At 38.6% G+C, this 27,203-nt stretch overlaps 1 protein-coding gene across 2 annotated transcripts in view; it reads right to left on the reverse strand.

Moving 5' to 3' along the window:
- The window catches only part of LOC103471261 (uncharacterized), a 125,023-nt gene that overhangs the window by 67,175 nt on the left and 30,645 nt on the right, over positions 1 to 27,203 (reverse strand). For both annotated transcript variants that reach the window (XM_008420140.3, XM_017307184.2), the window contains exon 3: positions 228 to 402. In XM_008420140.3, the coding sequence (XP_008418362.2) occupies positions 228 to 402 (175 nt within the window). The remainder of the gene's footprint in view (positions 1 to 227; positions 403 to 27,203) is intronic.

The raw sequence follows: 27,203 nt of genomic DNA on the forward strand, positions 1-27,203 counted from the left end.
GCTAAGCAAATAAAATATTTAGAAGTGAAAATACTGATGAGAAAAGCTTTTTTTTTTGGCTGTAATTTGGCAGTTTTTGCACCAACAATGTGGGACTCTGCTATGTCCGCATGGTGTAAGTTCAAGGAGACACGGAAATATGAGAATGGTGCTGAAGCGTGCATGAAGAGCTTTTAGTCAAGGATGTATAAAAGTGGAGGATAGCACCATGGGAACCACAGACTAACCTCTGGAGTGGTAGTCCGCCGCTGGGCTGCTGATGGGCACTTTCTTAACAGCTGACGAGCGATAGATGATGTGTGTCCTCCCTCCTCCTCCGTCCTCCTCTTTTTCTATTACTCCATCGCCCCTTTCCACTGGTTCAATAAAAAACTCCTCTTTCTCTGTCCTGATCATGCCAGCCTGAAAGAAGAAAATGGATAACATAAAGATATAGTGACCTCTGAAACGTGATAAAAAGATGTCAGCAGCTGATGTACTATATGCTTGACTCTCTTCTTACATCGTTCACCTATCTAATCCTTTACAGACAGAAATAGCCCCTTGGTTAATCCTGTTGCTATGTTTGGGCCGTGCTGGAAAGAAAGAGAAAAGAAGAAAGGAAGGTGATGCTTTCTGGGTCCCCTGTGGTGGTCCAGAGTGACACCTGGCATCTAAAACGACCAGCACACAAGAAGGAGATGAGACTATTGCACTCGCATCTTCAGCTAACACATCTTGTCAGGTAATTCCTTTTTTTTTTTTTTTTTTGCTTTTCACACACACATCAGTTGCGCACAAACTCACAAGAAGTTGGTGAAAGGAGGAGCAACGTAAAGAAGGAAGAGATGAGAAGGAGAAAGGAAGCGTGCATACATATAACACATGCGCAAAAAAAAAGGAGTAGCGTGCACAAATATGGGGAAAGCAGACTCTGGGAAAATTGCCCGTCACTCTCTCTTATTCCATCTGTCTGTTTAAGACAACTGGTAATTACCAAGGCAACGCACTGCTGTAGAGGAAAGCCATGGGGGAGATCACACTGAGGATTGAGAGGCTTTTGAAAGGAAGAGAGCAAAAAAGAAAAAAGAGAGCGACTAATAAATGAAAAATGAGAAAACATCAATATGATCAGCACTTGCTTGTCTGCTTCTGCTTTGACATGTATGAAGGGAATGATGAGCAAGTTAAAGAGAACAAAATGAACAGTGTGAGGAATATGCAGGATGCACTGCAGAGGAATGTACATTGTAAAGCTGCGTGTGCTTATGCTGCTGCACTGAATATGGCCCAAATAAACTCACTTCTAGAAAATTTTATTGTTATAAAGTAGATGAAATTCAGAGCTGCAGAGTGGCGTGCAACAGGTGCACAATTTTACATCAACCAGAAATAGAATATGTAGCTTGTTTTTAAAACAACTCAGAAATACAAGATAGTGAATGGAAAAAATAATATGCTTGGCTTGAAGGGTAGCAACAAAGCAATTTTTTTCCTCTCTGAATTTTGGTATCAACAGTTGTAAAAAAAATAAGACTTCGTAGGTGATATTAAGTCATAACCATAATAGATCTCTCTTGTTAAATCGTAACTTAACTGTGATTAAATAATGATTTTAAAATCAGTTTCACTAACATTGCTGAATATTACCTCTAAAATTAAGAAGTCTGAACTGTTTTGGTTCAAAGGATCATAATTATTACAGTAAAAGAGTCAAGAGATCTTCTGTAATATAGTCTGCTGAAAGAAATTCTCTCCGTCTGCAGGCTGTACAATGACCGTGTTTTAATTCTTTAACTCAGTTTTAATTAAGATTCCTTAAACAGGAGTGCCACGTGGCTCACAGATACTACAGAGACTACATTCCTCGACGCAGTTGCAAAACTTGTAGTGTTGATTTAGTTTTTCAGTTTTACTAACTCTGAGTTGGTGGGTGATGATTTCGGAGTTGCTTCAACACTTGTTCTGATCAGGAAGCTCTGTGAGTGTCGTCAATCAAGCAGGTTAAATATTAATCCCTGTAGTTGAGATAAATTCACTCCAGGTGAAATGATCACAGCATCCGGTTCGTTGACGGTTGCATCTGCTTCCTTGTTAACAAGTTTGTGGTTGACCATTTTCATGCTTGTAAAGTTTTTGGAAAGCAATGAAAAAGATGTTAAAGCAGATAGTCTTGATTTGTAAACCCTTCACGCACATCGCACACACAAACATCACCCACAAAGTTATTTTCTTAGGGTAGACATTGGGCCTCATCTTTTTGTTATCAATCATTTTAGTTAGCCATGTACCGTTGTTCTTTTAGTGATCAGTCTATTCTTTTTATTTTAGTTTTTGTGTTCATTATAGTACATTATGTGTTCAATATAACACAATTAACACCATTAAGAGAGCACTTAAGTGGTGCCATAAAACAAATAAAATATCTACCTACCTACCGTTTTCTTTCCTTTGACAAACCACTGACCTATACTCCAGTAACCTCACCCACTACACACAGACACACTTTTGTTTCACCATCCCCGTCTTCCCTCTGCTCACATCTTGCTATTTCATAGAGTCATGGTGCGGCATTACTATCGGATCTGATGGATCTGAGATGGTGCATGCATTCCAACCCCAGAATACCAAGCAGAAGGCAGAGGAGAGCCCGTCAAAGAAAAAAGATGACATGTGGGACCAGGAGACATGGCTGGATCGATCCGAACAGGCATAGTCGGGATGGGAGGGTTACGCAGAGAGGGACTGGGCGTGTGAGAGGGAAAAAAACGGACAAGTTCTTTAAAAAAAAAAAAAAAGTGACGTGAATAAAGCATCAAAGGCTGTGCTCACATTTACACAGTGGGAAGAATTGTCTTCATCTCTTCTAAAACAGCAGCAGCCAAGTGCTAGGCAAGAGGATTATGGAGATGCTTGTGCAAACATTGTGTCCAGGAAAAGTGAGAGGAAATCAGACTCATTGGCAGAACACTAGCAGCTATCACAGGCCAACACAAGCAGGGTCATGGATGGAATTGATATAAGGAGAATCACGTCAGCTCATTTGCAAATGAAAATCTGAAAAATGTGGCTCCCATTCATGTTATCTTTTCTCCGATACCTCGAAATAAAAATAAGAAAGATGGAAAAACACAAATTTGAGTTCTACGAGTAATTCAGTCTCGATATACAGTTCTATAAATGCCTTGGAGCGTTGTAGGAGAACATGAAAGAATAAGCAGCGTCATAAAGGTCTAGAAACATAGCAGACAGGTCAAGTAGAATGTTGTCTTAAAGTTTATAACAAGATTCGGTTTTAAAGGTTCCTCAGAACACCGATAACACCATTAGAATAGAATATAAGGGGCATGACTCCAGGTTTTACTTTGAGAAACGTCAAAAACTCAGAGACTTCATCACTGGAGACGCGTCAACAAAAATGTTACAGTTCCACTGGAAATCGGCTCCATGTGAACGAGGCCGTCTAGTTTTAACTGCAGCCGAACGAGGCTCCACGACAAGTTGACCCTGCATGTCGCACTTTCATAACCATGCATCATTTTACTTTCACCTCACAATACTACATCCTATCAGATCTCATTGAAACAGATTTATGTATGTCTTGCTGCTTTAATCGCTATTAACTGATGCTAAATCCCTTCATTTACAAACTAACCACTGTACTTTTTCTTTAATCAAAATTGATCTTTTAACAAATGTACTACTTAAATTTGAACAATCTCACAAATATTTAAATAGCCTTGATCTAATTGACGTGTTCGTGCTTTTCCTCTGGATTTTACCTCTGTAAAATTTACATACATATTCCTAACAAATAATGCAATATTCACAAATAATCATTCAACAATGGTGGTTATTGAATGATGAGCCAAGTGGTTCTTCTCATATGAGTTTTTTCTGATTCCTTCTGTGTAGTTGTCAGATTTTTAGTTTAATCACTCTCTTCTTTAAGGAGTGCTACAGCTTCAGATGCCTCTGACTGCTACTCTCTTATTACTCTAAATTCATTGTGCTCCTCTGGGCGATGAGTCGGAAGATGTTTTATTAAGTTTGACATGTTAAGATTTAGCTTATTAGCTTCATTTCCCTCATGAGCCACTAAAATCTAACGCAATCAGTCTCTACACTATATCTTCATCTAAAAGCATTTTGTCAGGCTAGTCTATGAATATGTTTCTCCCAGACTGAAATGTAATTCCTGGCTATGAGAAGATTTCAGTAACTGATCGAAACTACAGTGAGGAAGAGATTCCCCAGATGTCATATTTTTTTACATTAGTATCCATGTTTTTTTCTTCTTCTTCTTCTTTGTACATTTCAAGATAACATTTTAAATTCTTCTTACGATGGTGGAAAAAAAAAATCTATTTTCCTGAACTTCAGATTTCAGTGTAGAAAGGTGAAGTCAGTATGAACTCAAAACTCTGATGAAGTAAAGCTTTGGCTTTTTGTTTGGGGATGTCATGGTTCTGCAAAAGTAATCAAATATACTCCTTTAACTATTCCACATTCTCTGTTGTTGAAACCACAAACTTTAAAGTATTTTGGGGGGGATTTTATATGACAGAGAAACACAAAGTAATAAAGGATCTTTAAGTAGAAAAAAAAAAGGAAACGGTTTAGAAAATTTTTTACAAACGAGACTTTGAAAATCGTGGAATAGCTATGTTTAAAGCTCTTTGTAGAACCACCCTTTGATGCTATAGCAGGTTTAAGTCTTGTGGTATGTCTGTGTCAGCACTGCAAGTCTAGAAATTTATTTTATTCCTAAAGGTTTATTTGCAGTCAGATTGAACTAAGGGCATATTCATGACACTTTGTTCACTAATGTTCTCTAACAAACCTCTGAAGCCTTCACACAATAGCTGCATTTTAATGATATCACATTATATACAACTGAACCCTTTTTAATTATTAATTGAGGTGAATGCGTGTGGTGAAACTGGACTTTATTTATTAGAGGTGTAACAAGATCTCGCATTATTAAAACATTACATTACTCCTCATTAAGGTGACAGAAATCATCTGAGCACGAGTCAATTGCAGTCAGTGTAGCTTTGCCTGATGAAGTTGTAATAGAAGATCCCCAAACTGCACCTAAAATAATTTGTTTGGCACCATTTTTGGATCCTGCTGGGAACTATAAGCGTCAACAGAGTGACAGAAAAGGCGCAAGCAAAGTTTAAGTTCCCCAAGTTGTTCAGACTTTGAAAACAGGCAAATACAGACTTGGATAGTGGTGCAACATTTGTGCACTCATATGCGAGTAGTTTTCATGCGTCAGTAATTTCAACATCGATCAGAAACCATTATAAAAACCGTGACAAACAAAAAAAAGTATGCGCATGTTTTTTTTTGGTGTCATTTTACTTTTATATCATATTTAGCTCAAACTCTCTTCCAAAGGCTACTGACCGTGCTTGAGCAAGGATGCTAAACACAGAGTGTCCACTTACCCACTGTTGGATACTGTTTTCTCAAAACCACACTCAGCCCTATTTGAAGCTTTGTGAGAAGTAACTTGAGACCAGGGCAAGAGACCAGAGGGGCACACGAGGCAGATGAGTAGCAGAAAAACAGCACTGGAGCGGAGGAACGGATGTTGTGGTCAGGATCAAAGTCACGCCCAGTCAGAGCCCTTCTGTTCAGTCCAGCTCAGGCTGCATGGATGTGCACGTTTGATCCATTGTCCCTGCATGTCACTGTGTACGTTTGATCCAATTCATAACCCTGCTAACTGCTGGCAAACACACACCGTTGTATACGTGCATCAGCAGGCAGGCAGGGCAAGCGCAGTCACACAAACACACTTCTGTGCACAAATATAGCTTTGATAGTGACTCACTCCTACTGTGTAACCCTCCATTCATTCAGCATTTGAGTCATAACAGAATCAGCCTCGTACAATAGTGAGTCTGATTAAGAAAATTAGGCACACTTCAACGAGCGAGATTAAGACGTATTTTACTTCATCGCATCAGTAGCAAATTGCTATTTCGTGCAAACAGAAATTAGCCTCAATATGACAAGTTTTGTGTTCAGATTACACACAAAAATTAGCATAAAATTTATGCTCTATAAGTATAGTTTCTAAAGTCTTTCGAGAATGTATACTCTCTGCTACTCTCTGTAAATTAGAAAGCATAAGAATACAGAAATCTAACCTTAATCATATAATTGAAAGTTTGTCTACATTATGTTTCACTACGAAAACGATACATGTGTTTTTGCCTTTGTGATGACATGTCCTTTGCCTATGCCTACATTATATATTGCACTAAAAATGGCTTGGAGAGGTTTTGTTGTGCAATAGACTTAATAGAAAATAGCTTTATGCAAAGTGCAAATGGTGTAAAGGTTTATGAAATTGTTTGCATGAGCTGCTGGGAAGATTTTGATAATTGGAGTTGTTTTAAAAAAGTTGAAATACACTTTGCTCCAGCTTTGACTTGCCTTACTGCTCATAACTCCTTGAAACAATTCAACTTCAGGATAACCATCCATTTAGCAACTAAAAAATAGGGCTGACTGCAGAGTTAGACTACTGTTTTGCTTTTTGTCTCTCTGTGGACACCATAGCTTTTTTCTTGTTTCTGTCAGCCAATCAGAAAACACTTTGAGCTTTTTTTTCCCAGTTGCCTTTACCTGCTGTAACACTGTCAGACTGCTTCTTGTTTAAAAATCAGATTATTTTTCTACCAGTAATCTTTCTTTGTAGCTCACTGCAATTAAAATTTAATTAAACTTGGAAGCAGTGAAGACAATGTGAGACTCCAAAAAAGACCAGACCATTCAAGGATTTAGTTAAATCCAGGCTTTCACCTTTCTTTGTGTTCAACCAAGGTTTGGTTCTTGGGTTCATATTGCGGTCAATGGGTGGTTTCAACACTGGTATTTTTGGTTTTGCTAAATTGACAATAATTTCAGACAAAAATAGAAAATGTCAGGTTTTAGAATGAAAAGCAGCTTTTTACTCTCTTTCACCAAAAAAAAAAATAAAAAATTATGTCAAGTGTGTGAGAGTGACTAGACTTCAGAAAAAAATCATTTTTCCTCTGTTCTCTGTAAGATATGAAAGCTATCCACAGGTTTTACATCTGTGAGTGGTGTAAGCCAGATTTCAGGGCGATTTAAGCCAAAGAGGACTTAGTGATGCGCGCTCATCGCCGTCACCACGCTCAGCTCATTACGCAGAGTGGTCTCCATAAATCTTCTCTCAAGAAAACAACTGGGAACAAAAAATAACTCATCGTTCTCATATAAATACACACGCGCGACATCCCCGTCCTGGCCACTCTGTATTTTTCTGATTTTGTGACTGCTCCTCATATGACCTACATTTCTGATCCAGGTATTTCAACAAATAAACACACTCTCTATTCTGTGTTTCTCACAGACACTGACATAAATACTAAATGACCTGACATTTTAACCTTCAGTCTAACAGAAATGAGATCCCCCTCAATGAATAAAAACAAAAGAACTCAACATTAAATGTGCGGCACATGAAGGAAACGGCGTTCCCGCTTGAAGTTCCACCATAACTTCAATTTTAAACAGATCTTTCTGCAGAAAGGTGTTCCTCCTCCTCCATGGTGTGAACGCATGCATTCGAATGAGTGGATTCATGAGGTGCATAAATATTTCCTGGGAAATTTGAATCTAACAAGGACGGTTGCATCAAACAACTTTTTATTTGGTTGTGGATATACTAGAAACTGCTATTAAAATATATCTCATAAAGCTACGCCTATATGCTGTGGTGCATCCAACCATACAGATGCAGTCGAAATCACTGCACAAATAAGCATAATTTAAGATAAAAATAACACTGTTAGCTAGATCTAATTATTTAAAACCGTACAAGTCACTGAAAATTGTCTAGTACATGTTAATTAGAATGAAAGCTTACTGTGAGTTTAAGTTTTTCAACTATGAACTCTTATAAAAGCTTAACTTGAGAACAATTTCTACCCTTCAAAATCTACTTAAAACTGTCTTCGTATATTTTCGCAATATATTCTGCATTCTTCTTAGCTTTTCTATGATTCTGTCGAATGTTTTAAAAATGTTTTTTGCACTTCAGTTAGTATTCCTTTCCACCTTACACCATCTTTTACATTATTTATTTCATACTGCAACAGGTGGAGCGGCTGCAAATAAATAACTCTGAAGACGAATCCAGGAATTGGGTAAAATAAAAAAAGCAAAGAAAACAAAGAGCACGATCCAAGTCTAAGAATAGCTGTTGTACGCCAAACCTGGTTAGTGTGACAACTCGATCTGTGGAAATTTCAGCTCCCAGTGAGAGCGCTGACAGACAGAAACGTAGTTGATAACAGTCTGGCAGACAGAACGCCAGACAGTCAGTTTGGGTCGCCTCAGTATCCCATTCTCGCCTTTTCTCTCTCTGTCTCTGTCTCAAAATTCCCATTGTTATTAAGAAGGACAGAAGCTCCCTCCCTCTGTTTTATTTCCAGAGATTATGAATCAGCAAAAACAAAAAAAAACAAAACCAAACACAAAACAGAGGAGTGAAAGTGGGCAAAAGCAAATACGATCTAAAGGGAAGGGATCGAATATGATACGACGTCGGGGTTACAGTGGAAATGATTCAATTTGTATCATTAAAATGGTCAATTACACACAGGTGGGCTCTATTTATAGCATATAGGTGACTTCAGAATTCCCAGTTCATTACTCGCTTGCTGATCAGTCGCAAAAAATCCCAATCAAATCACTGAAGTTTAAAGTTGTAACGCGAGAGAATGTTGAAATGTTTAAGGGGAAAGTGGACGCTTTTACAAGGCACTAAGCAAAGATAAATAAGCAGTGATTTAACTAAGAGAGAAAAAAAAACATGAGAGAATTATAATTATGTTTATACATTTTCTTGGTGATCAGCTTTCCCAAAGAGCCAGATGCTCTTGGCCTGACCAATATGGAGGAGCCTGGTCAAGTCTAGAGATTGTGAATATGTTTTAGTTCAGGAAAGCATTTTCATCTTTTATTGCCCACACCGATTCTCAGCATTGTTTCAATGCAGACTCCAAAATGTTTTCTTTGAAGAGATGCCCTATAGGTCCTACCTGCTCCAATGCAAGCACCCTCTCTTTCTCACACACACACACACGCACCCACACACAAACAAAGCACCCATCAATCCTTTTTACCAGCCCAGCCGTGTCATCGATCAGGATCTGCGAGTGTGTGTGTGTATTTTAGCGTGCTCACATATGAGTGTGTGGTCTTCCAGATTGATAAATGACCACGATTAGTGGCGACTGACCACTCTATGATTGCAATCCAAGTCCCGCGGAACAGCTGTTCTCAGAGCAGCGCAGTCTGGAGCAGTCTGTAATTAATACAACAGCACTTTAATGAATTACAAATCTACCACAGGCCTGGGATCGGCCGTCGAGTAATAATGACACAACTGTACCTGTAAACTCAGAGGAAGTCAGAGGAAACCCAGGTGGTGTTTGTTCTGTCAAGCGATCTCAAACAGTAAAATACGAGGGCTTTAGCACTTTCAGGTTTTTGTAAATGTAATCAGTTTTAGATATTAATATGATCGATCAGCATGGTTCACGGGAAGAAGCTTAACATCATTTTTCAATGAATAGAATCCACCTTTTTGCCATTTTTCTGGGAAGCTCTTTGTCTCTGCCCTCAAATGTCAATTATGCTTCCACCCTCCTGACCTATCTACCCCTCCCCTCCTGCTAAAAATCCCTCACACGTGTGCAAATACATTGCGACACATCTGCACACTCACGCACACACGTACACACACACACACACACACACACACACACACACTGATCCACACCCATCCTCAACCTTATCTCTACTCTATCTCCATATCTCCAAATCTATTGGGTATACCTGTAACCTAGCAACAGAGCAGAGTGAAGAGATCCACCCCTACCTGCTCGCCACACTGACAGCTGGACTCGGCAGCCAATCGGGCTGCTTCAGAGCAACAGCAAGAGCCAATCGAATGTCTGCTTTATCAGGGAGTTGCTGCCTTGTTCTCCACCTTTCTGACCCCTCATGTGAGGGAAGAACAGGCGTCTGCATGCGCATGTAAAATGAACACACCACCTCAACCACACACAAAGCACACACACTTCGGTCTGTTAAGGTTATTGGTCTAACTTGACGATTGATTACATAGCAACCGATCAATTTTAAAACCAGAGACTTGATGATGAGATGACGTGTCACATGGAAAAGTACAAATGTTGGGAGCTTTCTGAATAGAAGAAAACTGTATCAGACAGGTAGTTTCTTTTCCCAGTTACACTGAAGTCTTCTTCTTTGTGGCCAAAGAAGAAGACACATTTCTTCTAATTAATCCATAGTTAATTAATGGATTAACTATCCATTAATTTTTATTTCAATCTAAAAAACTGGGATAAACTTTTACGTCCAAGTCAACTTATATGATATATAATTCATATGTTTTATGGTAGAAGATTAGTGCAGAAAAAAAATTGACCTATCAAGTAAATGTTGGAAGCCTAAACAGTTGATGTTAGAAAGTAGGTAGCCAGTCTGAAGTTTTTCATTTATTTTACACATGATAATGGCAGCTATTCGCATCACCAATTTGTCATTTTGTACTGTTATAGCTTTGGTACCCAGTAAAAGTTGGTTTTGGACAGGGGGGTCATCTGAAATCTGAATGTTTGCACCGATCACACGTTATTAGGAGTACATACAAATGCATATATGTAGGTTGTTTAATGTTCTTGTAGTTTGTTGCATAGAAACTACGATATACAGCTTTAGCAAACTGCCATAAGGATGCTCAGGATAACTTTATCTTGATTAACATCCATAATTGGTCATAATTTGTTAAATGCCACAGGTGCAAACAAGGATCACAATTAAAATAATTGGAAATATAATATGGTACAAGTATACAGACAAAGTACAAAATAAATTACTTTAACAAAGCATGGATTGTGGTCTTGTGGTAGCCAAGGAAAAACAAGCTTTAGACATTTGACTTTATCTGCTTCAGCTACCACAAATTGCTAACTGCTAGCACACAGAAACACTGGGTGTTTTAAACTCAAATTACCATGACAGGAACTTGTTATTCTTTTTTTTTTTTACCTTATATAGGACTGTTTTAACATTATCAGCAGGTGTTATGCCACATGTGTCAGGCTGGTGTGAAACAGTTTTTCCTCAACTTTCTGTCCCTTCCCTTTGCCTCTCACTCCTTTTATTTTCACATTCCTGCTCCTCTCCACTGGAAACTGTCAAAACCAGTGGAAGGTGGTGGGAGTAAGGTAGCGAGTGAGAGAGATGATCTCCCTCTCACTGTGTCGGCAGCTCAAATCACACTGCTTCTAAGGAGGGCGATCAAAGCACGAAAACTGTAAGGATTAATTAGACTCCTGGTGGATGGAAGACAGTGGAAAAATAAACCGAAAAAGAAGGGAAGTCATCTTGGCTTTTAGAAGTTTACACAAGTGTACATTTTCCAGTCATACAATCAGACACACGTCAAAGACAAGACTGACATTTTTTTTTCCTCCACAAAAATGCATTTGCATTTCCAAAAAGGGAATTAAAATGCATCCGAGGTCTTAACGTAGAATTCAAAAAATTCAAAGTATGTAGTCAAGTTGAGCTCTATCTGGACCACTGTGTGTGTATGTACTTATGCACAGTAGGCCTGTCTGTCAGTGCTACAGAAAAGTAAAAGCCGATTGTCTGCTTGATGTGTGTGGCCACCCTCTACAGAAATGTGTTAAACACCAGCAGCTGCGTCTTTACTTTTTTCATTCAGAATTTTAGAAATGACTGTAGAATTCCTGATGTTTTTTTTATATATATACATTATAGGGTTTCTAAAAATGATCTCAACGTTGGACAAACAATGAACATTTTGCAATCAAAGAACATGCCAATATAGCCTTTCCACTTTTTAACCTGAGAAGTCTTATTTATGTTAGCTAACTTGAAAATAAGATCCTGAAATAATAATTTTACGACTTTTGTTCTGGCAAAACTGTATTATTCAATGTATGAATTGTATATTTGGTTGGAAAGGGTCAAAGCGGACAGAATCTAAGACGAACCAATAAAAAATAAAAATAAAACAGAGCTTCTGTATCCAAATCCAGAACCCTTCAGCTTTGACTGTGCTAATCTCTCCTCTACCCATATATCCACAAAGACAAATTTTGACTTTTAAGCAGCTCTGCAGCTAAATCACACAGGAATTGACTGCTCAGTAAACACTACTGTATTGCTGCTGTTACTACACCTAATATGTTTTCCACCACACAAATGGAGTGCTAGCAGTGTTACACTCATAAGTTGGCTAATGGTAACTGAACAGATGTATTCTGGGGGAAAAAAAAGGTCTTCACTCTTAAGCCAATGCTTGTTGATTCAAAAACCACAGTATTAATTTTGCTATAGTTTAAGCATCTACATGTACTTATTTGATTAATTTGACCAAAGTTATTATTTTATTGACTTATTTAAACACTCTAACCTCTGCACATAATAAGCTGGATGGATGGATGGATGGATGGATGGATGGATGGATGGATGGATGGATGGATGGATGGATGGATGGATGGATGTATTTGCAATATTGTATGACAGGCTTGATTTGTAAAGGTAACAGTTGTGAATGTACTTCATTCAGTATTGAATGAAGTACATTCATGGATAGATCCATTCATGATGGATGGATCTATCCATGGGAAGAAATGGAGAATCTTGAGAGAACCTACCTACCTAAAGACCTTCTTGATGAAAGGCAACGTTGCTACGACCTGCACCACTGTACATCCCGCTCAACAGTCCTAATGATCTTAATACAGCATTCTGGTGTAAAATGGTAAACTACCAGTTATTTTTCTTCATGTTTCTGGATGTTTCTTACGGTCTTACAAAGCTACACATGTGCTGTGTGACGCTCTCATGGTCACATTAAGCAAAAACTTGACAAACACACACAAGGTGTAAGCAAACACCAAATCTGACAGACAAGGTGTGTTTGTCAGATTAAGCCATTTTGTTGCTCAAATGGCTTAATCTGATTTGTAAAAAAAATAAAAAATTTTAATTTTATATATATATATATATATATATATATATATTTCTTACATTTATTAAAAAATAAACATGTCAAAGCACTATTTTCAGGTGTGCCCTTTAAAGAGACTACCAGCAGAGGGCAACCATGGAACTGCAGGTCCACCTAATCTGGGCGGTGATGTTTGCAAGGACTGTCTAGTAGGAAGAACAGGGAGAAGAAGACAGAGTCGAGGGGAAGAGGCAGAATGTGTGTGGGAGAGAAAAAACACTAAACAGAAGGTGAGGCGAGACAACTGAGTGGGGGGGCCATGAGACTGAGAAGTACTCAGAAAGTGTGTTTGTGTATGAGTGAGCGAGCAGGAAGCTTATGTGAGATCTTGCATAAGCACAGGTGTCAGCAGGTGCATGCTAGCACTAACACAACGTGGTGTATTGGCATTTATGCGCGTTTGTGTGTGTGTGTGTGTGCGTGTGTGTGCGTGTGTGTGTGAATGAGAGAGAGAGAATACTTGTGTGCCTAAAGACAACCTGCTCCCTCATTACCCTGTTTCCTCCAGTCCAGTGCTAATGAGGAACCTCACCATCGCTGTTATAAGCAAGGTCAAGCCTAGGTCACAACACAGAGACAAACACACAAGCATGCAAGGTTTGAAACTCGACCTGATTGCGACTGTGTATGCTAGATAAAAACCAACAATCCATTTTGCAAAACAGGTAGAGCACCAAGAAAGGTAAAATATCCCATCTGTAGTTTAAATGGGACCTAAAAATTCAGTGCAGAAAACAAAGAGGAGGGATGGTCCATTAAAAGCAGAGTAAAACAGAAAACGTGGAACAGACAAAAAATAAATAAAAATGGGATGAAGGGCCCACGAATTGGAGTGGAGAAGCAAGGTGTGATTAAAAAAAGGGGGAAATGCTTTGAGAACCTGGAGGTTGGCATTGCTTTTGTTTGGCAGAGGTAATTAAATTACACAAACAAGACTTAGTTCTTTACCCCCATCCTGTAAGACCAGTCTGACACTCAGTGCTAGGTAATGTCATAGCAACAGGGAGAAGAAAAAGCTAATGGGTGCGGCACAGGAAAGTAAAATGCAGGTACAACAGAGAAACATGGCGGGGAAGTAAGAGGCTGAGTCAGAAGAAAATATGATGCAGGAAGAGGGAAGAGAGATAGAAATGGTGAAATATAGAGAGATTATTGATGGGGAATCAGGTGGAGGAACACTGGCCTGGTGCTGCAGGGAGAGATGTTTCTGGAGCATAAAGGCTGTAGCATACCCTTATGCCCCAACACACACACACACCCCCACACGCACCCCACGCACACGCCCACACACGCACACACACACACGCGCACACACACACACACACACACACACGCACGCACGCACGCACGCACGCACGCACACGCACACACACACACACACACACACACACACACACACACACACACACTCTGTTCAGATATTGCGGAGCTACCTGTGTTTACTATTCTTTCTACCTCTAATTGTCCCTCCTGAATAATGCATCACTGTATCAATTATTTAGCTTTAATTACCCAGGACAGATAAGACATGGGCTATGCTTTACCATTGACAGAGCAAATATTCACCAAAGCTTTATTTCAAGGGTCATTCAAAAAAAGTTGTACAGGATATGGGCCGAAGTGCTCAAACTAAACAAAACCAAGCAGACGAAAACACTAAAAACTAGAGATGTGCCGATAAGGTTTTTTCCTGCCGATACCAATCACCCATGAGGGCTGATCGCCAATACCGATCACCGATACCGATCACATAATTATTATTATTTTATTTTTTTTTATCATAAACACTACCGGTTACATTATGTGGAAAAAGGAACCATGAATTCACCTTAATTTAGACAAAAACTTGTTTTTAATAACTTTTTCCAAGAAGAAAACTAAACAAAACAGGCATTCTGCAAATTGTACTGCTATCGGTAATGCTATCTTTAACAGACTGATAAGACACGAAGGCTCTGAAGAGGCTAAATAATGCAAAGAGCCAAAATAAAACCTCTCAACATTGCCAAAAAAATTCAAGTATAAAAGTTAACATTCAAATGCAAATACAGGTTCCATTACAATAAACGGTCCAGAGTTACTGAATGAAAACTTCCTGATAGCATGGCGGCTAGCTGATTACTGCTAGTTCTGATTGGCTGTTTCTGACAGAGCGGAGTAATTATGCAGAGCAGGGAGGAGATCGATTATTTTTTTAGAGATTATCTGTCTCATGTTAGGACAGCGAAAGTTTTAATACGTATGTAAAATGTATTTTTTTAAGTTAGATGCTGCAGCTTTAAACAGAGATTCGGTGTGAGAGTCACTACCAGGTGGAGCAGAAGCGGCGCTCCGTCTGTGAACTACTACTACCTGTAGTGCGTAGCAGCGGTTCAACAGCGAGAGCAGAACCACATCGCAGCTCAAAGACTTAAATAATTTTGCGGGTTATTTGTTTAGCTTTCTGACCGTCATGCTAATCCGGGTGAGTGTTTGTAGCTGTGCGCTGCTTTACCTGCTATCTGATCCTCCATATGTTTTTTTACTGCAGTGAGCCTCGATGTAGCCAAACTCCGTCAAGTATGTCATTGTTTTTATGTCGTATTAGCTTCCTTGTGTTGATGCACTTTGACGCGCTTCAATTTTCCGCCGCAACACGCAAACGTCCCCAGTGTGTCAGTGTGTTATAGTTCCACATCGCTTAGGATTTGTTGCTGCGCAGGCAGGCTGCGAAATGAGATGCAGGTCATCGGTATTAGCAACAAGAGCCAATGATCGCTGATCATGATCATGCACTTTTTCACGAAAATCGGCCGATTATGATCGGTGACCGATCAATCGGCACACCTCTACTAAAAACATCTAATATGTAGCATACTTTTCACTTTGAACAATACGTGGGTGTAGACAAAAGGCAGACATGCGGGAGATATTAGTAAATATCACAAAATAATATATTTTTTGACATTTTCCTGGACTTACAGTGTACATCTATTGGGGTATGCCTCTACCAGATTTGCACATTTAGAGGTGATTTCCAAGTTTTCCTACAGATTCTCACAGAGATTTAGATCTCAGGCTTTGATTAGGACATCCAGTTTTGCTCTTGCTGCATGATTATTGTCATTTTCTATTGACCCGGTTTCAAGACTGGACCTTCAAAAACATGTTCTTACATGACTGCTCTGGATTTCCATCTTCAATTCTGCTCAGGTTCCCTATTCATCCAAAAGAAGAAGCATCCCCACAGCAGGATGCTGCCACCACCATATTTCCCTAAAATATGGGAACATGGTTGTCATGCGACAAAATGTGCAGAAGCACATTGCTTTGACACAAAAGGAGAAGAGCATTGCTCAAAGCAAAATTAAAACAAGAGGTGAGCTCATTAATAAATTAATGTTTAAAACACAACAATCATCGCCCATCTGAATTATAACTCCTTTCAGATTGCCGTCATGGATTACCTTAGATTTCTAAATAGCAATTTTTAATGATTTAAAAAAAAATCTATTTTGGACAATGCTAATATTAATTTATCAGCCAAAGAATGATGAACACAGAGATTAAATGACTGCATTCAATGCTCCGGGCTCATAGATGTTGTATTGGTCTATTATAGTTGATATGATCACTTACCTACCAACTCCTGAACAAAAAGATGGCAAAAAAAAAAAAATAAAATAAATATATGGTGACAATGTTCATTAAATAAATCACAAATTAAGGAGATTGCAGGTAGATTTTTATAAAAGCAGTTGAGACTTCTGTATGAGAAAAGGATTTGTATCTATGTTTAAATGTGTGTGTGACTAAATACAGTATATGTGTGTTTGTGTTCCAGCCCAAACAGAGAGAACACCAATAAGATCTGCCTTCGGATCGATCAGACTCAGACTGTGCATGAGTTGACAGACTGAGCCGGTTGTTCTTTTGATTGATCCGCCTTCTGTATTATGTGGGAGTGCATAAGCATTCATGTCTCTGTGTATGAAAGACAGAAACTAGCACAGTATAACATTTTTTTTAAGTCATGTCAAGTTCTTTCTCACATTGAGAAACCAGCCTCTGTCTTCTGATCAGAAACACCAGACAAGTAACGGACAACGGGTGAGCCTTTACATTTCCTCCCTTCATGTAATACAACTAATGCCATCTGCTCTGGAGCCTCTACTCTCAAAAAATAAAAAAAAATAAATTAAATTAAAACCTCTCACGTGAAAATGTTTAAAACAGATTCAATGGAAATATTTTAGAAACTTACTCTTTCTGAAATATGTCAAACGTTTGGCTCAAATTAACACAATCACATTTAATGCTGCTTTTTTATGTTCTAAGTTAGTGAGGAAACAATGTGCTGGAGAGAAGCACAAACAAGTTACCGTGTGTGTGTGTGCTTGTAAGTATGTGTGTATTTTATTTATTTATTTATTTATTTTTATTTCATGCAAACACATTTTCCAGCTCATCCGTCTTAATCCATTCTTCCTACAGAGCAGCCAGCTGATCTTCACACGTAGCTGTTTGTGACTCAAACAGATTTTTCTGCTGCTCCGTCTCAGGTGTTTCTCGGGACGGACTGGTTCTCCCTCCTGTTGTCGCCCTTCTTCTTGCAAGTCCCTTTCCATGTTGAACCTTCTTTGTTAGATTCTGTTTCCTTCCTCGGGCCTAAACTGAAGACCTTCTCCTTGGCCTTGTTCTTCATGGTGGTCAGAGATGCTTCCAGCTTGTCGGCCCTTCTGAAGGCGTCCCGACAGTCTTTGTTTATTTTGATCCGCTCACGATACAGAGCAGCGATTGTATCTTCATGTTCAGTTTCCTGTTCCTCTATGATAGAAGTCAACCTCATCACTTCATCTCTTAAAGCCTTTTTCTCCAGGTCTTCCTCGTGTCGGTGGACGGGCGCGGCGTTGACTTTTAGGACTTTCTCCCTTACATCGGTCAGCTCGGACTTCAGCTGCTTAGCCATCTCGGTGGCCTGCTGGCACACTGCCTCCAGTAGACAAAACTTGAATGCGAAACTATTCATGTTTTGTCGTAATCTTGCGTTTTCCTGTTGAAGTGCTAAGATCTCGTCTTTCTTGTGCAATAAGATGTCTTGAAACACAGACTCTGACATTGTAGGAACAGCGCCAGTGTTTTTATCAGAAAGATTTTCTCCAAAAGTCTTGCTTCGAAGACTTTTGGAAATTGGACATTTCTTTGGGAGCTGGTCATGACCTTCAATGACCTCAACACAAGGTGGATTTCCAAGAGCATTTGCCATCGTCGGACCAAACAGGAATTTCCTGGCAGTCTTTGCTTTAGGTTTCGCTGACATGTTGCAGTTTTGGTTTATGGACTCTTCTCTCCCCAGTACATGAAATTCGTCCAAAGTATTTACAGGGTTACACTCACCTGATCTGCTAACGGAGTTGCTAGCTTCCACAGGTGAAACTTTGCCGATAGACTCCATAGTTTTTCTTGTTCTGCTTCAACACAAAGTTTCTTCAAGCTGTGTTTATCTGAACGGACAGAAGTGATTCAAAAGATGCGTTCACAACAATGGCTTTATGGAAAGATCTGAATATAAACGTATTGTCATTCTGATGTTGCATATATCAGTGAATGTCATGGAATAGCAAAACGTTCCACATTTCCCGGCAACAAAGTTGAATCAAGCCCCGCCCACAAGCAACTGGATTTTAATAAATGCATTTGATGAGTGCTTTTTATAAAAATTTAAAATACAAGCAGAATTATAGAAACTCCAATCACAAGTTATTTTTTGACTAAAAATATGTTTTAAAGAAAAAAAAAGGATAAAACTATGATTGACTGGCTGATACATATTCATATTTTATTGGATTGGTTATTTGGGTCAAAATATATACACAGTATATTTATCCATATTTAATCAAACTATTTTCCCAGTGTAAGCAGCATAAGCTACAAATTAAACTACCTGAAATATAACAAGGCAATTGCTGAAAATGTGCTACATAAATAAAATTACCTTACTAGATAGATAGATAGATAGATAGATAGATAGATAGATAGATAGATAGATAGATAGATAGATAGATAGATAGATAGATAGATAGATAGATAGATAGATAGATAGATAGATAGATAGATAGATAGATAGATAGATAGATAGATAGATAGATAGATAGATTCAACAGGAAGTAGTGACAGTCAGGAAGGCCTAAAGGGAGGAAGAACATGGAGCATACAGAATATCAAGGAAGGAAAGAAAACTGATTGAGGTGGAAGAGAATAGGAAAAAAGAATGGAAATGCAAATATTCGTCTTGTCAGTTTTCTTTTTCCACACATTTGAAAAATTGTGAAATGAAATTTTTAGAACACGCAGAAACCCTGCATATCTATGAAATGCAAAAACCTGCAGAAACCCTAATACCCTAATACATACATTTTACGTATGTAAACTTAAAAATACATACTTTTTACGTATACATACTTTTTACATATGTAAAAAGTATGTATTATTTTTAAGTAACACATACTTAAAAATGTATTAATACATTTGTAAAGTTGTATTAATACAACTTAAAAATGCTTTATTGATATATTCTAAAATATCTAATTATTATTATACATTATCAACAAGAATCTGAGAAAAACAAAGGACCAAAACACTGTGCAGACCAAACTCAGCTTTGCTGTGTACAACCAACATTTTGGATTTTGTGTGTGTGCGTGTGTGTGTGTGTGTGTGTGTGTTTTACATTATTGCCAACACAGATCATTGAGTTGACAGACAGATTTCAGAGCCAGAGGAGGGTTATTTGTCAGCACCACAATCTAGCTGACAGTTTTCACACCTTATCAAATAAAACAGGTAAACACACCTAAGGTTATCTGTGTAAAAATACCTCCTCAAATGTTTTTGCTCAAATCGGTTCGAGTGGGAATCATTTCCCTACAGATTTCTGATGTATACATTCCCAGATTTTTAAAGGAACAACCTTCCAGATTTCTCTGTCCTTTTTTTAATTCATTTAAAATACAAAACACTATTGTTCAGTCTGACTTCATAGCACGTATTTCTGCAGCAGAGAGATGCAAAATCTAGTATTACAAACAAAAACTGGACAAGAGGACAGAAGTAAGACATGTGGGACACAGAGGGAAGGAAGGAAAGATACTAAGGAGGAAGAGAGTTATCATACAAGAAAAGAAAAAGAAAGGACACAAGGAAGGAAAGAAAGAAAGGAAGGGCAAGAGGGAGAAAGGATGGGTGCAAAATATGAAACAAGGATGGACACAAGGGAGGTTGGAATCAATTTAGGACAAATAGGCAGGAAGATAAGGGGAGTGAGACAATAATGGAAGGGCAAACAAAAGGAAAAACCCAAGGTGGGAAAAAGAAAGGACACTAGAAAAAAGACACTGGAAAGGGAAATATGCAAGGAAGAAGGGAATTCATAGACAACAAGAGAGGGAATAAAAGTCTAACAAAGCAAGTTATTTTCTAAAACTATTTTTTTTTTCTTACTGGTCCAGACGTGGAAAATACTGAAACCAAATTATATAATTCGAAAACTGCTTAATTAAGACTGTAGAAACCCTGGATTTCTCATTAACATCTCATATAAAATAAATCGTTTTTTCTTCTTTTTTTTTATTGGACGCACTGTAAGAAGAGAGGAGGAAATAAAAAATAAAATAAAAAAACAGAAAGGAAAAAAAAGTTGGAAGAAACAAAAACACAAAAGGACAGAGGACCAGAAGCAGCAGGTCAGCACTAATGGTCAGTGACATGGCACTGTGGCTGGGCTCGGCGCAGGCGTATGAACTGCTGAAATATTTACACAGCTTACAGAACGAGAGGCTCATTCACTTCAAATCAGCTGGAGCAGAGAGCGGCAGAGAGCTGGGCCACTCTTCCACCTCTTCACTTACTGAGGAAACAGCATGAAGTTCAAATGGATAGCAGCACATGAATAATGTGCCTGTGTGACTTTTTTTTTTGTTTTACTTATTCATTTTTGCCCAAGTGTGTCAGGATGCTCTCTTCATTTTGTTAGAGGTTTAAGATGAGGATGTGCAGAGTTGAGTATATATTTGACCCTGTTCAATTTAAAGGCTTATTTCTGCATCCTTAGTTATGCTTTGCTGAATTTTCTGGATTCCAGCTCAAAACCTTAATCGGGTTTCTTGGAACAAATTTCCTTTCCGTCTCTTTGCTAATCGCTAAATCAGTGGTTCTTAACCTTTTGTGAGGTACCGAACCCACCAGTTTCTTATGCGCATTCACTGAATCCTTCTGTAGTGATAAATAAAATATGATTTTTTTTTTTTTTTCCCCAAATTGGGGTGACCCAACAAGAGTCTAGTTGGGTCACCCTAAGATCACTAATTCTTCTTAAAAGGTAGAGTCTCTCAGAACAGTTCTTCAAAATATAGTCAGTGTTTTTAACAAAGTTGAGCTGATTGTCCAGGAACGACCCAAGATATTTAAAATTTGCCACAGTTTCAACAGGTTGACCATCGATAGAAACTGGAACCACTTTAAGGTCTTGTTTAGATCATTTAATTAGCTCTACATTCTTAAGAGAATGAAAAATGTATTATGAATAATAAAGACTTTGCCGTATTCTGATTTAGTAAATTATATTTGTTGTGTTACCACCCCCACGGCACTAGAGGCAGTAGCAACCCTGAAAAGATGCGACTAAGGAGCAGATTTAGAAGTGCACCGACAGCTACAGAACTTGGTAAAAACGGTGAGCTTTGCTGAAGTACCGTATTTTCCGAACTATAAGGCGCACCTAAAAACCTTCAATTTCCTCAAAAGCCGACAGTGCGCCTTATAATCCGATGCTCCTCCGCAGCACTGAAGCAATGTAACGTGATCCTCTGCAGCAAGTGATGCAAAGCGGGGCGCGTCATCACGACTTTACACAAGTGTCTTTACCTCCGTGGCAGAGACTCCGCCGAACCCCTGAGACTGACTCATCGAACCCAGGTTAAGAACCACTGCGCTAAATCCTTCCAGACCTTTTCATAAGTCCAGATGTGGTGTAGGTTGGAGGACGCAGAACACAACGAACCACATCCAAACCAACTTAAATTCCAGAACTTCCACACCTTATCCTCCCCAACCAAACTGAGCAAAGTTAGTTCGTGTTTGCATGCAAGCAAATCCACGTCTAAGCAGGCAAGCCCACGTGGGTGTGTGAAAATGAACTATCCAAGCTCCGAGGAACATTTCTTGTGTGTGTGTGCTTGTCAGCTTCAAAAAAACGCAGGTCAAATCACCAGGCACCTGACACAAGCCAAATCCACTTGCTGTTACCCTGACAACAGAAAACATAAACAATAACCAAAACTGTCTTGTTTTCTTAATAATCGCTCTGGTTAACTCCTCTCTTTGCCGATGTTCAAGTTTAGAAATGTCCTCTGTAGAGGACATTTCTAAACTTGAATATCTCCCACCCCCTGCATTCTACTGAATTAATTCCTTTTGGTATCTACAGAGGACATTTAGGGCTTTTCAATGATGCCACACGTGAAGGGGTGGGGCATTTGTACCTTCCTTTTTCTCATTCATAAAAATGACGTTCATCAGTAGAAGCACATTTTATGGGGAGAGACAAAGTAAGTGCATAAAACTTTTTATTGTGCAAATTTTGGTTTAAACTTTTGTTGTCATGTTCTAAATAAGTCTCTTAGCAGCATATTAAAACATTATATGAATTATTTTTGACTGTATTTTATCGTAGTATTTAAAAGTTTAAAAATTGTCCTCTGTAGTGGACATTTGTAATTATTTTTTCAGTTTTTTTCTGCATTCATCCACCCATTTATCCATCCATTCATCCCATCCATTCATCCACCCACTTATTAATCCATCAATCCACCCACTCACTCATTCATCCATCCACCCACCCATCCATCCTCCCACCAACCCATCCATCATCCATCCTCCCACCAACCCATACATTCATCCATCTTCTATGCACCCTTGTCCCTTAGCGGGGTTGGGAGGGTTGCTGGTGTCTATCTCCAGCCAACATACCGGGTGAGAGGCGAGGTGACCCTGGACAGGTCGCCAATCTGTCGCAGGGCAACACAGAGACAAACAACCATGCACACACACCTAGGGAGAATTTGGAGTGCCCAATTAACCTGACAGTCATGTTTTTGGACTATGGGAGGAACTCGGAGAGAACCCACCATACACAGGGAGAACATGCAAACTCTATGCATTAAGACCCTGGGCCAGGAATCGAACCCTGAACCTTCGTGCTAGGCAACAGTGCTCAGTTTTGTCAATGTGAAATTCATTCTTATGTTGATTGGATATTTTCTTTGGGACAAACTGGTTGCCATCAAGGCATGAAGAGTGCCATCATTGTCAATTTATATTGACAATGATTTCTCATTACACCTTCCTGAATAAAGGGAAGTGCTGTTTTCTCAGCGCTAAAGAGTTGCATTGTTTGGATTACAGCTTTCTCTGCTGTGATTCTATATTAGCTCCAATAAGCTAACCAGTGTTAGCTCTATTTGTGAGTGAATGTGGCACTTGATTTCTTCATGCCTTTATTAAGCAAATTTTTACCACACCCCTTTATATATATATATATATATATATATATATATATATATATATATATATATATATATATATAGCTTTAACATGACTGTGGCTGATAGCCTGCTAATAACAGGTTATGTTCTCAGGCAAAGCTGCATGAGGTCGTCCATTATCTTTCTCCCTACTGGCCTCTTCCTCTCCTACCCTCCCACTCTTCCTGTCTCACTGCCTTCCCTTCTCCTGCTCTTTCTCTCACTTTTCTTTTTAATTACCTGATGTCTCCTCTTCTGGCCCTGACGCCAATAGAGATGTGAGCAGCAGCGCCTGCACTGAACGGTCTCTGTGCACCCAATCATGGAGCTCACCGCTGTCTCTCTGTGGTGTACAGTCAAAGTTTATATGCACTTCTTAAAAAAAAAAAACAGAAAAAAAAACCATTGATACTTTCTCTCTGTAAATATTATTTTTAAACACTTTATTTGCTGCATTAATTAATTCCAATCTGACATATGTATGCAATTTATATGTACCCAGAAGCAAACAGGATAACCCATCAGTATGTTTTTTTCTTCTTTTCTCAAATTGTCTGTTGATTATTTTCCTCATTAACCTATAAATCTTTTATTCAGACTTCAAGTAATAAATGTAGAAGCACCAAACTTAATTCCCCAAACAGCCATGCTGACATTTAAATAGCCTTTTGGTTGATAATTTCAAAATGCTAACGCTATCATTAAATAAAGACAAATGATAAATTCTGCTCAAATCAAACTTTGTACTTTAAGGCCCAAGCAGGCTAATTTAACTTGAGATATTAGTTGGAAAACACAGCGGCGAAGCCATGGCAATAAATCACAGTCAGAAGAGAAAACAAAGTCTAAAAGGATTTGGCAAGACGATCATAAACCAACTCATTGAAGAAGCTCCTCACAGAACCCACAGAAAAGGGTTCGGAGGAAGTGACACCGATGCTCGAACTGATTTTGGCCGCTTCTCAGGCCCCTCTGTCCGCTTTTGCAGATCACAATAAGGCCCTCTGTGTGTAAGTGCCATGCACTTTTCCTTTCTACAAGTACATGCTTTTGTACTCTCTTCTGTTTCCTTTGGGTCGTCTCCCGGGGATGTCCCTTCCTTCACATAACGCTCGGCTCAGGTTCCCCATCGGTGACTTGTATGAGGACAGAAGCAGCTTGTTACACTTCAAACAACTGAGAAGCCTCTGGCACCCTGGCATTACAGCAGAGACTGATGACAGTGATACCAAGACAGAAAGTTACATCCCACTGAGTGTTTGTGTACATATGGGTGCATAGGAGTCTATTTGAAAAGCATTTAGGGACCTCGCACTCCTCTTGTCGTTGTTGGCATGAGAAACTTATATGATTATGACTTACACTGTGTTTGAGGCAGACAAAATTCTCTTCTGCATCATGTTTAACATCGATGTGGTTCTTTACAGAACGGATATCCTTTCTAAAATGTTGTTTCCAGCGAGTAATATCTTGAGCTTTCCGATGTAATGTCAGAAAGCTTCAGAAGTAAATTAAGGAATATATATGTATCTGCAATGTACATAGGCTATAGCCTTTTGAAAACAGATATTGAAAGCAAGCTTTTGTGACGAATGACTCAAAAAATTTTCATTTAAATAAAACAATGAAATATTAGTTAAGTTAGTGAATTGTATGACCAAATTGTACACAGGTCACTATTGAAAAGGGCATACACATTATAAACATTAACAAACCCTGCTGAAGATATTAATGTCTAAAAACACAATAACAGTGTGGTAAATTTGAATATTTTACTCTAAAAGGAGCTTTGAGCACTCTGCAAAATAGAGCAAAGCAAAACAAGTCTGGGTTATTTTTCAGTGAGTTGATATGAAATGATGTGACATCAGAAAGCTTCAGAAGTAAATTTGATTTTGATACCATTTTACCCAATAGTTATGATTCAATTATTGAAGTGGGCCACTTTGTTTATTCGGCAACACTTTATTTGATGGGCTGACACGACACTGTCATAAACGTGACATAACATCTGTTATGAACATGAATGAATCTTTATGAATGTTTATGACTGTTGTCATGAAGTGTCATTTGGTAAATAATGACACTTTTAATGCAAAGTTGCTTTAAAAAAGTTGCAGCTTGGCACTGCTAAGTCCATTAGAAGTGCCAACTTTGTATTACGTTGTAAATAATGACAGTTTGATGCAAAGTTTACGTTTATGCAAATCCCATGAAATAAAGTGTTACCGTTTATTCTTCTGTACTTATGAAGGCAATGCATCTGGCTGTGTTGCTGTAAAATTGTTCTGTAAGGTTATTTAGAAACAACAAAAGGGAAGGCACTTAGTTGAATCTCAGTGCATCTTTAGGTGATTAAAAGTGCTAATTTGTTTGGTTAAATGATACTTAGAAGATGTAACCCGAGATTCATTTATGATCATGTTTTGATGAATCAGACCTTTAGCCAATGAACTGTAATCTAATCAAATTCTGAGGGTTTCAGAGATTCGCATCTGTAATTAACCAACCCAATGTTTAAGTGCTCCTGATTGTTATGCTAGCACAGGGATCACTAAGTAGCGTGCAGTGTTAGAATTGAGTGATTCTCTTAGTTTTTACTTATTAATGCATACATGCTCATTTGTATGGGTGTAAATTAGCATAGCAATTCCTAAACAGGCAAATGGGAGATATGGCACATTCCCTCAAATTGGCTCACGATTATTTAGCTCTCACATGGTTAGAAGGCAAAAACAGGGGAGGCAAAAGGGGATCATGCTTCGGGACTTACTGCGGAGAAAAGAGACGGGGTTTGGCAAAGGGCAACCACAGAAAAATGGCCGTGTTGTTAAGAAGTGGAGCAAAAATCGATCTTTCCACTCTCTTGCTTCTTTTTACCAGCACCTTATGAAGAGCATGCGTGACCAGCATCATGATGCCCGACTTTAATAACTAAATATTTAGGTAAATCTGTAGGTATTTTCAAAACACAAACCAATTCGTAGCCTAATTTGTCGTTAGACAAGGCCATGTGGAAAACTGACGGACTAAGTTGTGGTCCCGAGGAAGAAATATGAGAGTTAGTCTTACACATTTTAAGGGTGAATTCAGGGATTAATTGTTTTCTGAATGCAAAATTAATTTTGCTTTCATTTTTTTAAAGGGCCCTCCTGCTATATAATAAAACTTACATAGTGAGTATTATTTTTAATGTAAAACTTTACATCAAAATTTACCGCAAAAGGTTTCTGAACATCTCATTGCACCTTGGGTTCATCAGGGCTTTGTGAATGTCCCAAACATTGACTTTATTGAGCTTCAGTCCCATTTTAGCTCATATTTAGGCTCAACTTTCAATTTTCAGACTGAAGTGTTAAGATGCTGCTGTCATATTTGCACATACTGTCCTTTTGTTGTGACACCTTCTGTTTTTTTAAGAGCACTCTTGCAGTAAAACATCCCAACAACATTATAGTAGCACCCCCCACAAATGTCACCATTAGAAATGTGTCTTTTAGGCTTCAGTACAACCACATTTTTCTTGTAAACATAATAGTCAA

This window comes from Poecilia reticulata, chromosome 10, assembly GCF_904066995.2.
Source record: "Poecilia reticulata chromosome 10, P_reticulata-male-v2, whole genome shotgun sequence".
NCBI lineage: Eukaryota > Metazoa > Chordata > Actinopteri > Cyprinodontiformes > Poeciliidae > Poecilia > Poecilia reticulata.